The 13,555-nt window shown below is 43.6% G+C and overlaps 1 protein-coding gene across 3 annotated transcripts in view; it reads right to left on the reverse strand.

Annotated features, from left to right (window-relative positions):
* Positions 1-686: 686 nt before the first annotated feature.
* Positions 687-13,555, reverse strand: part of PLP1 (proteolipid protein 1) — a 35,552-nt gene continuing 22,683 nt past the window's right edge. For 2 of the 3 annotated variants that reach the window (XM_046672552.1, XM_046672551.1), the window contains exons 3-8: positions 7,619-7,805; positions 6,571-6,832; positions 5,331-5,499; positions 4,783-4,856; positions 3,914-3,979; positions 687-2,783 (exon numbers count right to left, since the gene is read on the reverse strand). In XM_046672552.1, coding sequence (XP_046528508.1) covers positions 2,712-2,783; positions 3,914-3,979; positions 4,783-4,856; positions 5,331-5,499; positions 6,571-6,832; positions 7,619-7,805 — 830 coding nt within the window. In that variant the 3' untranslated portion in view covers positions 687-2,711. The remainder of the gene's footprint in view (positions 2,784-3,913; positions 3,980-4,782; positions 4,857-5,330; positions 5,500-6,570; positions 6,833-7,618; positions 7,806-13,555) is intronic. The other variant, XM_046672553.1, reaches the window with a different exon arrangement.

Raw genomic sequence — 13,555 nt, forward strand, 5'->3', positions numbered from 1 at the left:
GCTTTCTTTAGGCTGGTCATTAGTGTGCTGTCCAAGAGTGCCAAATTCTAGCCTAGGGTAGTGATAGGCATTTAATGCTGTGTCGCAGGCGGGCTAGGGGGCTGACCATCCAGGGTAGTAGATGCCACAGCCTATTTAAACCTACATTGCCCTTCCCATACCTGTTCTGCCCTTACATTAAACCTTTCATCCAGTACTTTCCAAATAAATCTAAGTACTATTCATGTATGAGGCACTTAAGAGCTCATTACTGGAATATCCAAACAATTCAAACAACAGGTAACAGTAACTTAATCCTAAACACACCAGGACTGGGACACCATCATTGTATTGAAGAAGTAATCATATATGACTCTGAATTAGCAGAAGACTCTGAAACGCAACTTGTAAGAGAAAAGAAATCTCAAAACAGGCAATGATTTGGTACCAATACTTGAGTTCTAGTCCAAGCTCACATGTGTACTTATTGGGTTTCTTTGGGTAATTTACTTTGCCTGTATTTCTTAGAGTCTCCAGTTAAAATAGAAGCGATTTATCTAGTCTTTATTTCAGAGAATTGTTGTGAGAGCGACTTGGATAATCTGAAAAATAAATGAGCTCCTTGAACAACGCACAATAAAGGTACAATTATTCGAGTTTCTCTTGTAGAGTCAGAACGATTCACTCAAAGGACACAATGTTTGATTGAGAACATTCTTAATTTTATTTTCTTTAATTTTATAAAATACATTTTGTAAGATAAGCTTCTAAAAGTTTGTCCTTTATGTGTGTTAAAATTGAAATTCTACATCAGAAATGAAGGAAACACTTGCAGTTGATTAACTCTGTGTGTACATGTGTGTGTATGCGAGGGCGGTTCAGGGAAGGATTGGTTATTTGTTATGTTATTAAATCAAAACAAAACACGAAGTATGGATTACTTCACTTTCCGTGATCTTGATTGGTTTCTTATAGAACCTTTTCCATCTGCTCCCTCTATGCAGCCTGGAAGCTTATCTTGTATACTGGTCTGAAAACAAATATCATGTCTTTGTTAAAGCTCTTACGTCTTCTTAAACATTGCTGAAACCTCTTTGGGGGACAATACAAAACACCTCTTTACAACACAAGAGCCACCTACAGCCATACCCGTAGAATCCTTTCTTCAATAAAGACCAACCAGCCTTTTATTTTTTTAACCCAAAGTTAACAAACTCAGAAAGAGAAGACTAAAACCTGGGAGCTACTCAGGTATCAAACTCTTTCCACCTTTCCTTTTCCGTGGAAGCTTACCAACTGAATAGCTGACGGCTGGTGCATTGGTTATGTGGTCTATAAAAGCAGAGAATAAACTGTACATTAAACCTGACTCTTTAACTCGCCAAAGCAATATTGCTGAATCAAATCATCTCCCACCAGCTAGAAAAAACGGTCAAATAGTTTATTCAAATTGAGGTTCAAATTCACCAGATCTGTTTCTGCAAAGGGCAGAATAATTTGTAGAAAATCCCAATAGATGCATGGAACTAGCCAATTTTAAATATCATTTGTGATGTGAAATGTCCAATTTTCATTTGCTAAAGAATCATAATCAAAAAATCATTCTCCAGACCTTTCTGGCACAACCCCAAACAAGTGATAAACTGGAAAATGTGAAATGCGCATCATTCTGAAACAAATCAAGATCTTCATAACACCTACTATGACTGAATGGATAACACCCCATGAAAAGAGCACCATTGTGAAGATATGACAGAGGCCAGAGTATACAACTAATTAACAGAAAAAAGACATGCTATCCAAAGAGTTATCTATCCTGTGTTTACCAGAGGGCTGGCTCAGTTTACACCATTAGCCACTAGCGACTGCTGTTCTTTAGGCCAGTCTTTTTTTGTATGAGCTAGTTTCTCTCTAGTCTCAGCTCCTAGGAAACCACAGGGTTGTCATGGTAGCTGTTATCAGGAGAAGGGAGTGAGAAGATGCTGACAACACCCTGTTTCTCTTCTCTAACGAGGTGTAAGGCCAGGTGCCCCCTTTGTCTACACAGATACTACGCTCCCTTATGCTGTAAGTAAGGTTGGCTGAGTTAGGGCTTAAATAGTCCATTGCCATTGGGGTCAGTGCTCTCTTTCTATGGGTGAAAGATCCTTGCTTTGACCCCCTTCTCCCAGCTGCAATAGGTAGATTTGGGCAAATGCTCTTATTGTATTGCTGGCATTCTTTTTTTTTCTTCTATCTTCAGTGGTAATAGGGAGACAGGAGTAAGTTCTCTGTTTTGTACACCAAGGAGAATATATTTGGCCCCTACCCTATAGATGGTGAGGGGACCAGGTACATCCCTTCTCTCTACCTGAGCATTTTTCTTTCCACTTTGTTTCCATCAGCGGAAGTGCCTTTTGAGAAGAAAACACTTCCTGGTCCTCAGGAGATGCTTGACAATTGAATTTGAGCCTCCATTTCTTTGTGACTTGCAGTTGAGGAGTCACCATCTTAAGCATTTCCCATTTCTAGCAGGAACCAGCTGTGAAGCAAAATGACTAAAAGAGGTATGTAAGAGGGGAGAGTCCACAGAGAGACATTAATCACCACAAGACTCTCCTTTCTTGTTACACTCATCAAGTAAGAAGAGGGCCAGTCAGTGGCAAAGGCAAAGAGTTAACATGGGAGACGCAGCATCGTAGGCTGTGTGGTTAGAGCCTCGCTATTAGAGAAAGGGAAGTTTCTACAGGAGATCAGAACTTGGTGCCTCGGCCCATGAGTTTGAGGACGGCAAAGTTGTAAGTGGCAGCGATCATGAAAGTGAGCTGTAGGGAACAGAAGAGAGAATATGAGTGACAGTAGAAAAGAAAGCTCTCCCTCCTCCAATCCTTTTGCGAATGAGGAAGGGAAGAAATAAAATCATAGCTAAATAAACAGAAAACCCCTGCTCTGCAAAATCAGCACGTCCCAGGCTGTTGCTCCATATACTTGACAAGAAGTCCTCTCTGAGACATTTCCTTCCAATGGCCCAGGCCAAGAGAATGAACTCAGCGAAGATTTATTCCACACCTATGCTCAGCCTAGTATTGAGTTTTCCTCAGGGAAGTGAACAATACATGGGCTCTGCCATCAGCATATCCACAGATTTGAGAGACCTGAAGTCATAGGGTAGTTGGTGTAGACACACAGCCACACTGTGCACTACAGCCCTCCCCTGCTTAATGCATCAATTTATTTTACAAAATAAGAAACAACTCGACTCTGTACAAAAGCCTCAGCAGTAGGGGCCAGGATTTCTGTGAGTTTATCCTTGAACATTCACCATTTATTCAAATGATTGCAGACAAATGGCTTCACCCTTCAGTGCCCTAGGTTTTTAATCTGAACAATGAATGCACTACATTGACACTGCACTGTAACACCATCAGCAGGACCTGGGACATAGACGCGCATTATAGTAATAACAATTCTAAATGTCAGGAGGTCTTTCTGGGATTTTGGGGAAAGTAACTAAATCTCTTGGAGAGTGCCCAAGATGGATTCATATTTACAATATACAGAATTCCAGGCTTTGGAAGATCATGTTTAGTAATGTTTCAGTGTTCTTATCATCATCTGACTAGGACGTATTGAGAATTAACCATAATTTATGATTGCAAAGTTCTTGGCAATATTATATGCTCTGTAAATGCCAAATATTATTATTCTTGACTATGAACATCTTACTTCCTCTGTCCTCACACCACTTTTCTTGTTCCTGTCTAATTTCTGAAGTTTTTCTACCTTGCCAACCTCAAGTAGAAGTGCATAGTCTCTACACTTTGCTGTCTCTTCCCAGTAGCTTCTCTCTAGCATTTCAACGTTAGAAGGAGTCTATCTTTTTCCCTGTGAGCAGAACTGTACCCAAGCTATCCTCGGACCATTTATTTGCCAAGATCATTCAAAGACAACTCACCAGGGAAACCAGTGTGGCTGCAGCCCCCACAAACGCAGCAATAAACAGGTGGAAGGTCATTTGGAACTGCAAGAAAATGCAAAAGGGAGAAGTGTTTCTTGCAACAGCAAAAAGACGTTCTGCTGTAGATCATGAATGCAGCTTTCTGAATGCGTTAATATCTTTCTCTGTGTTAATTCTGCATCTCTAAGTTGTCACTTCCCTGAGTGTAAGCCTCCCATTCTTCAATGTACACCACAGTCCCTTGGCCTATAGCACCCACAACAAAGAATACTCATAAAATACTCATAAAGTATTTTAATCAATTGGTTGCCTACACTTGTGCCTAGGACTTCCAAATATAAAGTCAACATTTTGCTTTCAAAAAATAATTTACTGCCTAGGATTTACTTTTATTCTTCTGCCTCATTTGTGTATAATATCCATTCTCAATACAGTATTTTCCTTTTTCACATGTACTTTTCTTTTACTTCTCATTAGAGATTGAGAAGCTTCAAAATGAAAGTATTTTGTAAAATCTGTGTCTCTATGCACAACCCATTTTCTTGATCTGGTTTTTAACTAAAAGAATCAAAATTTTCATTTGGGGGATTTCTCCATTAAGCTCTATCTTTACCTAAAGCTACACATTTCTCTTTTAAGGGAGGAAGTCTTGGAATGGAAGGCTTCCTTCCAGCTCTAGGGAAAATAGATATTTTACCATCTATGCTTATTGGCTCAGGCATAATCAGCCAATATTTTATAGAAGGCAATCTGCAAACTCAAAATCCAGCAAAGAGAGACTGTGGTCCTTAAAATTGAAGGCCGTGGGTAGGAATTTGTATAGTATTAGCCATTCCATTGCAAAGCAACCAAAATAACCCACTCACCTCAGCTGTTTTGCAGATGGACAGAAGGTTGGAGCCACACACCTTGCCAGGGAAAGCATTCCATGGGAGAACACCTAAGTAAGACACAGAAGTCAACCAGGGTGTGATTCACAGAGTTGTGGGGCTACACGGAGACTTTCCTCCAGTGCCTTTCTTCCATCTTTAATCATTCTGGTTGAAAAGTTGGATCCTACTAACAATCAGGATCCTCTTTTCTGAAGGTTTGCCAAAAATAGAAGGTGATATTGAACAGTTGTGAAATCTTGTGTTTGTTATTGAAATGTCTTGCTTCTGGGTTGGGAACAGCAGTCAACTAGGGTAGAGCAGTGTGAACAGCCAATAAAATTCCCACCACTTCCAAGAAGTTCCCTTCCAAGGGAAGACATGTCTCCAGTTTCAGTGAAGAGGGATTAACAGACTAAGATCCAGGCATCCATAATCTTATTTTTTTCCCCATAATTACCACCCTCCTTACCCTGAGTAAAGAACCAAATATGTAGTGCTTCCATAGGGGGTAGGGGAGCCAAGGCACCCATGTCCTAACTCACCATACATTCTGGCATCAGCACAGAGACTGCCTATACTGGCAGAGGTCTTGCTGGGGAAGGCAATAGACTGGCAGGTGGTCCAGGTGTTGAAGTAAATGTACACAGGCACAGCAGAGCAGGCAAACACCAGGAGCCACACAATGGTCAGGGCATAGGTGATGCCCACAAACTAAAACAATTGACATGGGGTGGTTAGAAATCAGCATCAGCCTTGCAGACGTTGAAACACAAACTGGGAGACCCTGGAATGACATGTGCCAGACATGAAACCAGATTCCAGGAATTTCCACCAAATCAAATTAGTAAGCAGGGCACCTCTGCCAAATGCCATTGGCAGTATCTACTAAAGAACGGGCCCCAAGTGTGACGGAGGGTGGGGGGAATGGGTGGGGGTTGGAGTGAGGAGGATCCCTGGGTTAGAGAGGCTTCAGGAGATTTTTTGGGCAGATAAGATGTGAAGAAATCAAAACAGATCTTGAAAGAAAGTCGTGCCATTTCTTGCCTTAGGCTGAGCTTAGAAAATGTTCCCTGTCACAGGACTTTTGATCCCTAGTCATTCAACAAAGCCAATAAGATATTTAAATTTCAGATCCAAAAACCTTTCTAAGCCAACTGCTGGCCACAAAAGACATCACTACAACCCACAAGTATTCAGCCCCCAAAGGATCTTTAACTCTAGAGACTGAAAACCAGTGTATGCCTCACTAGAAGCATGGATAGCCCTCAGACAAAGATGAAGCACTGAATATGCAGATCTACACTAGTTCCCTCTGGGACCTCTAACAGTGTAGAATCCCAGAATACTGTGAATTTCACCTTGGAATCAATTATTTAATTTCCATGATCCACCCTCCCTCTCAGATCAGCTACCTACATCTCAATCCCACGAGTAGCATTTTAGACTCTTGGGCAGTCAGGTCTACTCTTGTGGTCCCTGTTAGGAGGGGAGTAAAGGGATACCAACAGATGACTTAGAAATGGTCTCATTATACAAAGCATCCCATAAAACTCATGCTTTTCATTTTGAGATGAAATTTTCTAGGGAACTTTTGAAAGTTGAGGCTAAGCCGGCTGGGCACCACGTTCTTCCTGACCTTCTCGTTCGGCTGTAGCCATCACTTTCCCACTCAAAAGCCAGGCCCCTAGAGAGGACCCAGCCTTGAGTGGAGGTGAGGCCACAGACTCACGCCCAATTGTCCCCCACCCCTTGTTATTGCCACAAAATCCTGAGGATGATCACCTTGTCGGGATGTCCTAGCCATTTTCCCAAACAATGACACACCCGCTCCAAAGAATGAGCTTGATGTTGGCCTCTGGAACCCCTCCCCTTCTGGCCCCCTGTTACCGTTGCGCTCAGGCCCTTGCCGCAGATGGTGGTCTTGTAGTCGCCAAAGATCTGCCTGACTGCGCCGGTGGTGTAGAAGCCCTCAGCCAGCAGGAGGGCCCCATAAAGGAAGAAGAAAGAGGCAGTTCCATAGATGACATACTGGAAGGCATGGATCCTGCATTAACATAGACAAAAGAGACCAGAGATTCTTATTAATGAGGACCCAGTTCCCTTCCTGCATAAGTGAGGTAGACACTTGAGTGGGCACCTACACAAGCCTAGGGATTCTTTAGAGGAATCACTAGTTTCTTCCTCCATGCTTCCACCTTATCTTTATTGAAGCAAAGGAAGACAAGGAGCATCTTCCAGTGGCCAGCAGCACATCCTCCTCCACCTATGCCTTGCTTACTGTGTGACCTAAGAACTGGGATGCTACTCTCCTTGGCCTGACCCTTCAGAGAGACTCCCTCAGAGAAGAGAGGAGAGGGTAGCTAGGCAAGAATGGAGAAGGATGAAGGAACAGGAGCTTAACTTGCTCTACGAGGATGGGCTTAGTGCTGGGCCTGAGCACACTCAAGCAATGTGTCAAACCAACAGCAGCAGCTCCACTCTGCCTCATCATTGTGCCTCCCCTGGGTTCTACGACCACAGAAGCTTCAACTCAGTCATTGTTAACCTTACCAAGCAGAAGTTAGAGCATGTGGGACAAAGCAAGGGCAGTGGTGGGGGGAGGTGAGAAGTGGGTTGGCAGGCAGGCAAATCTCCCCTTTATGAATTTGACAGTTTCCCCTCTTTTAGGGCTTGAGATGTGGCACAGGTGGAATCTGCACACAGAGATAAGACTCAGGGATCCTGTCTGCTCCACACTGATCCCCCACTAGTCACTAAGGTACTGATGAGTTCTGTATCTTCAGGATGGAGAGAGGGAAAGAGGGGTTTGTATGAGACAATAGGTACTTACACATTGATGAGATACTCATAGTCCTGGTAGTTTTTGGAGAAATAGGTCTCAATTAGCTTTTCTGTGCCAGTGAGTGCTTCATGTCCACAGCCACAGAACAGTGCCACCCCAAAGAAACACAATCCAGTGGCCACCAGGGAAGCAAAGGGGGCCCCTACGAGACATCTTGCACAGCACTCTAACAAGCCTGAGGAAGATGGAGGGGAAACAGTTAAGGATGTACAATAGGCAGCTCGTGCCACTCATACCTCTCTGCCAGACCAGTCAGACCCTGTGCTCGCATCCACAGATAGAGTGGTCACCAGAGAATCCAAAAGCAGGAGAGTCTAGTGCTTTAGGCTTCTGGAATGTGAGATTGACCCCAAAACCATACTTTGTTCCATTCCTGAAAATATATCTCTACTTTAAATTCCCAGAATTTGTTCTTTTTTTAAAGTATCAGGAATTCAAATAGTGAGCCAGAGAAATTATGCAATCATTCTCTCCTTTCTTATCATTCCGATTTGTCTGCGTTAGTCATTCATCAACTCTCATGGAGATGTGCCCAGCATTGTGCTAGGTGTTACGTGGGATGTGAAGACGTAAAAGACATAGACTCTGCCATATGGGAGTCTCTTGTTTACTGAGGAAGAATGAGCAAGGCAGACCTAGTATTTTCAACTAACAATTCCAGGCAGCCAAGTACGTAGTTACAAAGGGCAAACGAACTTAGAGTTCCAGGAAGGAATGAGCGCCGGCCAGAGATATTGGTCTTGCAGGCCCCACACCAATGCTGCTGAGAAACAGGAAAGGCACACAAGAAGTCACAGGAGAGCAGCTGTGCCCCAAGTACCAGCCCCACACTCTAAAGTGCCACATGGAGTAAAACCTAACCAATGTCAAGTAGATGACCGACTAGATGGAAAGAGGATTACTCCCTCTGGCCTCTTGGCCAGATCCCCAAAAGGTGGAAGAAATGAAAATGTTGAGCTCTTCAGAAAAGAATACACACACACACATACACTATATATATATATATATATATATATATATATATGCTGACTGATTTTATACATCTGTTCATATATCACACAATATATAAAGATATATATGAATTATTTTTTGTATTTAGATATATGTATATATGAATTATTTGTGTATACACACATACACACACAAATAATCAGCAAATGTGCTGAGTAGTTGCTATTTTGGAAAAGTATATTGGGGCTCCTTATAAAAAGAAAATAAATTGTATTAATTTTAGGTTTGAATTTTTATCCAAAGCTCACTTGTTTATACTAGGGTACAAGGGACTAGGGGAGTCCTTTGTCTGACCCTGTTAATACTAGCACAGGTTCTTTTTACCCCGAGTGCTTGAACATCTGGTGATTTGCATGGCTGAATTTCATCAATATGAACAGATTTTGGAGGACCAAATTATCTCTAACATGGGAAAGTTGGGGTAAAGGCATTTGTCTGCATTCTCAGAGCCACAGAATGACTGAGTCCTATTACCCACTGTCCCCTAAAATGATAGCCCTTCCTCAGTCCTCAAAGAGCCTCTTCCTCAAAGACTCTTGCATGCCACATCAGAGGTGAGGCCCAGAAGTCCAAGCAAGCAAAGAAAGCAGCTAACATTTGCAGCAGAACTGAATTTCCTTCCTCTTCCAAGAACCAAAGCACTGCTGTCAGAAAACTTGGCCTCTATGGGAGGCAATCAATTTGTAGCTGTGCTGTTGTAAGTGGAGGCAGAGTTTACTTAGTATGAACTTAACAGTAGTGCTTGGTAACAGCACCTCAGCCATGCACACAAATGGGCACATGCACACATGTGTATACCAGAGAGAAAAACACAGATGTTGAAATTAATCATTGTTCTCAAAAATTGATCTTCTTTCTCAACAGGTTAAGATACTAAATGCATCTGGTAAGTCAAGAAAAGGAGCTTGGAAATAAACAGTGCTGCCATTTTCCTTCTCTGTCTATCCAACTCTTCCCCACCCCCAAACTCTTAGACTTGTCTAGTAAAGAAAGTCTCAGAAGCCTGGGGGTGGGGGGAGGGGAAGGTCAGTGACCCCACTGTTCCCTCTCTCCCCAGCACAGGGTCAGGGCTTGGACAGAGCCCTCCATAGCTCCCTCGGACAAAGAAGCCTTGTTTTTCCCTGAGATCTCAGGAGCCTCATTGGTATTCTGCAGGGGCCCACAGGCCTGGGGGTGGGGAGGGGGTCAGATCCAGGGAACAATGGCAGAACTGTTTGTTTAGCCTGGAGTAAAGAGTGCCATCCACCCTAGCAAGTGACCATCCTGTGCCCACTCACCCCAGCTTTTTCGCCCTGGGAAGGGTTAAATGGTGGTGCAGGTGTGATCAGGGATGGAAGAACTTGAACTCTTGCTGACTACACAGAGAATTCCACTCTAAGTTTTAGCTGATGCCGCCTCCAGGGTTGTAAAGATGAGGAAAAGTCCTCTTTAGTGTGCCTGACCCCTCAATCATCATCCAAATAACCAGAGAGTCATATGTAGTGTTCTTACTGGGGGGTGAAGGGCTAAGCCTTGGGAGCAACTCTGAATCACCAACTGATGCTCTTCTTTTTTACATGCATTTTTCCTCTATTTTCTTTGAGCTCATATAACTGAGCTTTCCCTTATCTGCTCCACTGTCTCTCAAAGCAAGGGACAAGAAGGACATAGGTTTTAATGAGTCTCTAACGTGGAGTCAGAAATAAATGGCCCTGGATAGATCTATCACTCTTGAGCTATAAACAGTTCAACAATATCAGCATAAGCATCAGATATGCATCTCTTCACAATCCAAATGAAGTGTTTGTTCTGGAGGCATTTAAGTTCAGCAGAAGTGAAGAATCTCTGTTAGTTTGTCCAAGCAAAAAAAAATCAAATTTTGGATTCCAATTGGGAAACATGCAAGAAATTGTGTCTTCATCAAAGTAGCTGACAATCAAAACATCCTGAGAAAGGTCCATTGGGTTCACTTTGATTTTTCACAGCCCAAAAAATGTCCTTGGGAATGTGTGAACAATAGACTAAAGCCACAGGCTCTCCATTTCAGAACACTTCACAGTTGAAAAGGTATAGGTTTGATTCAGGAAAGCTGTGAGGGGTTCTGGAGAAGTTCCTTGGCTCTCTTAAGAGACATTCTCACATTTCCAGGCTAAGTACAGACTGCAACATGGTAGAGTTGACATAAAAGAACTGTATAGTAATATTACCCTGTGCAATTCAATTGGATTAAACCGCCCGACTTTGATGAGAGGTCATAGAGAAAAGTAATGACACTCTCAAGTGTTTTCCTTTCATTTCTGCTTATGTGGATCCAGTAAAATTACTAAGCACATTAGCAGTAATCCATACACTATGAGAACCAAAAGGGAATTATAAGGCCCAGTCCCTTTCTTCAAAGACCTTTCAGTCTTGTTGGGGAGAACAAACTTATGTCTGTGAATCAAAGACCAAAGCTACCTGTAATCTAGTGTTAAAATGTGTGTAACCAAGTCCTGTGGGCAAAATGTAGGGAAAAGGGAAATATTCAGTGTTGGCTAGATTTATCTACAAACTCCCAATACTAGTTTAATCAATCTGTGATAGAACTTCAGGCTCTTCTTGGCAATGCTCTTCAGAGGAGTCTGACAGAGATCAACAGGACCATTGTGACTCATCCAGATTCACAGCCATCCAAGGGACTGTGTTGATCCTGATGCTGTCTCTTTAAGCAGGAGCCAAGAGCTCCCAAGCCCTCCCTCCTTTCCCATGCCCCAGGCATGCCTCAAGGACCAGCTCCATGATGGAAATTCAGTGTGAATCTGGGAACTCATCAAAGGGAGGAGAGGAAGGGCTTTCATCGAAAGGGATGGTAGAAAGAGACCAATTGTGCCTTGCACAATTCCCAGCCTGTCCCTTGAATCCAGCTGACAAAGGGAGAGACAGAAGAACCCTATACAATAGAGCTAAACAACAGGCAGGCTCATTGATTGAAAAACTGGCCCCATCTCCCTAAGTCTCTAATCTACACCACGGTCTTACCCTCCTCACAGAACCCACCCCTTAACCTCACCCCATGAACAGAGGCCTCCTTGATCAGGGCCTATAGCAGTTGACAGGGCCAAGATGCTAGAGCAGCCGTGACTGGTACTAGGGATGGATGGGGATCAGTGGGTGGGTTCTAGGAGTAAAACAACAATAATCAGGAGGTACCAGAGACAAAGACTTTTGCTTCTGGCCTCATCCTGGTCAGACAAAGCCCTGCCTATAATCTTGCCTTTCTTACATGATATCAGCACTTATACCACATTCAAGTGCTGGAAAGGGGCCCTGCGGTTGCTAGGATATATGATTCCAAGCCTGCTGGATAGTCAAGTCATGTGGACAGCATTGAAGAAAAAGGAATCTCAGCCTCTTCTTTGGACAGGTATTATTATTACCATGGCAACAGCATCTGGACCACTTTGTTTCCAAAATGTTCCATTCCTCCCCAAACACACACACACACACACACACACACACGTACATGTGTGCTAATTTATGCCCAAACATTGATTGGCTAGGGTAGAAGTATGATTGTTAAAATCTATCCCTGGCACAATTGTCTTCACCTTGCCCACTTATGGGAAGGTGGAAGAGAAGCAATTGGCACTAAGCTAACAGACCACAGTTTCCGCACCTTATTCCTTAGGTCAGTCTCCCACCAATTGGTCTTCTCTCCTTGGTTGCACTGTGAACGTGATCTAGGGAGCCTTGTTCTCTTCCTTAGGAAGTCACTGACTCTTTTCCAGAGCCCTTCTTGGCGGAGAGCTCAGAGGCCAGTTCAGAGTTGAGAGATCACCCTTAGGACTCTTTTAAAATAGCCGAGGAGGAATTAGTCAGTCCTTGCTGAGCTTTTGATGTCATTTTGGCACTGGGCAGGCTCTGACAGTGGGAAAGGAAGGGAAAGCTGCTCTGTTCATCTGCCATGGCTGGTGTGGCCCTTCCTGATCAAGTCAGTGCCCTGACTTGATCTTCTCTGGACCTGAGGTTCTGTGGGCAGGGAATGCATTTCTACTGTTGCTTTCTTTCAAGACCAAGAACTACAGCCTGTGGATGGTTTTCAGGGCTTCAAGATAATACAATAAAAACGAACAAAGGAAAGAGATACCACTGGCTGGGGTTCTGCCTTGATGGGTTTGGAGTCTATATTTCCCCTCCCACCCATCTCCCAAGGGTTTTTTGGGCTTTGTTACTACTCAGTTAGCTTTGAGAGAGTAGTTCTAGTTGTCAGGCTGTTACTGAGCCAGTAAACTTCTGGCTCTTCTAGCCAGGGCAAAAGCCCCCTGAAGTAGAACAGACCTTCCAATCGGCCTGGCTCTCCAAGAGCTCCTCTGGCTCTGCAAGGCCAAGGTGGGGAGTGCGGTGGGCTGTCCGTGATCATTTCAGTCAGTGTCTCTAGGAAGAGAGTAAGTGACCATGCTGGTTTAGACCTGGTTTCTCTTCAGCTCCTGGCATTCTTGCAGGATTCTTGCTATCATGGTGGGATTCAGTTAGTTTTCAGGCATTTTCTAAAACTGGACCCCTGCTGTGCCTCCACACTTTTGGCCTGGGCTACACCCACTTACTCTGAGCCAGCCAAAACTACACTGCTCAGCAAACAGCCACCTTTGGAGGGAAGCATCATAGTCTGGTTACCAGGGTAACAGCCGCTGTTCTCAGACAACAGGCTTGCAGGAGCCAATGTTTGGCTGTTCAGTAATGGCATTGTGTTACTGAGCAGAGAATAATCAGCTACTGCTCTTTGGCTCTTTTCCGGTTCCATTGTTATCCCAAAGACTCATTTGGAACATCCTCCTCCCAAGTCTGGAGAAGGTTTAACGAACTATCATTTCCCCCATAAACCTTTTGCATAGACAGTACTGAATTCAGTGTTCCTCTTTGCATCCAATCCTATGAGATTCAACATGGTTGAGGTAG

This window comes from Equus quagga, chromosome 10 (assembly GCF_021613505.1).
Source record: "Equus quagga isolate Etosha38 chromosome 10, UCLA_HA_Equagga_1.0, whole genome shotgun sequence".
Classification (NCBI taxonomy): Eukaryota; Metazoa; Chordata; class Mammalia; order Perissodactyla; family Equidae; genus Equus; species Equus quagga.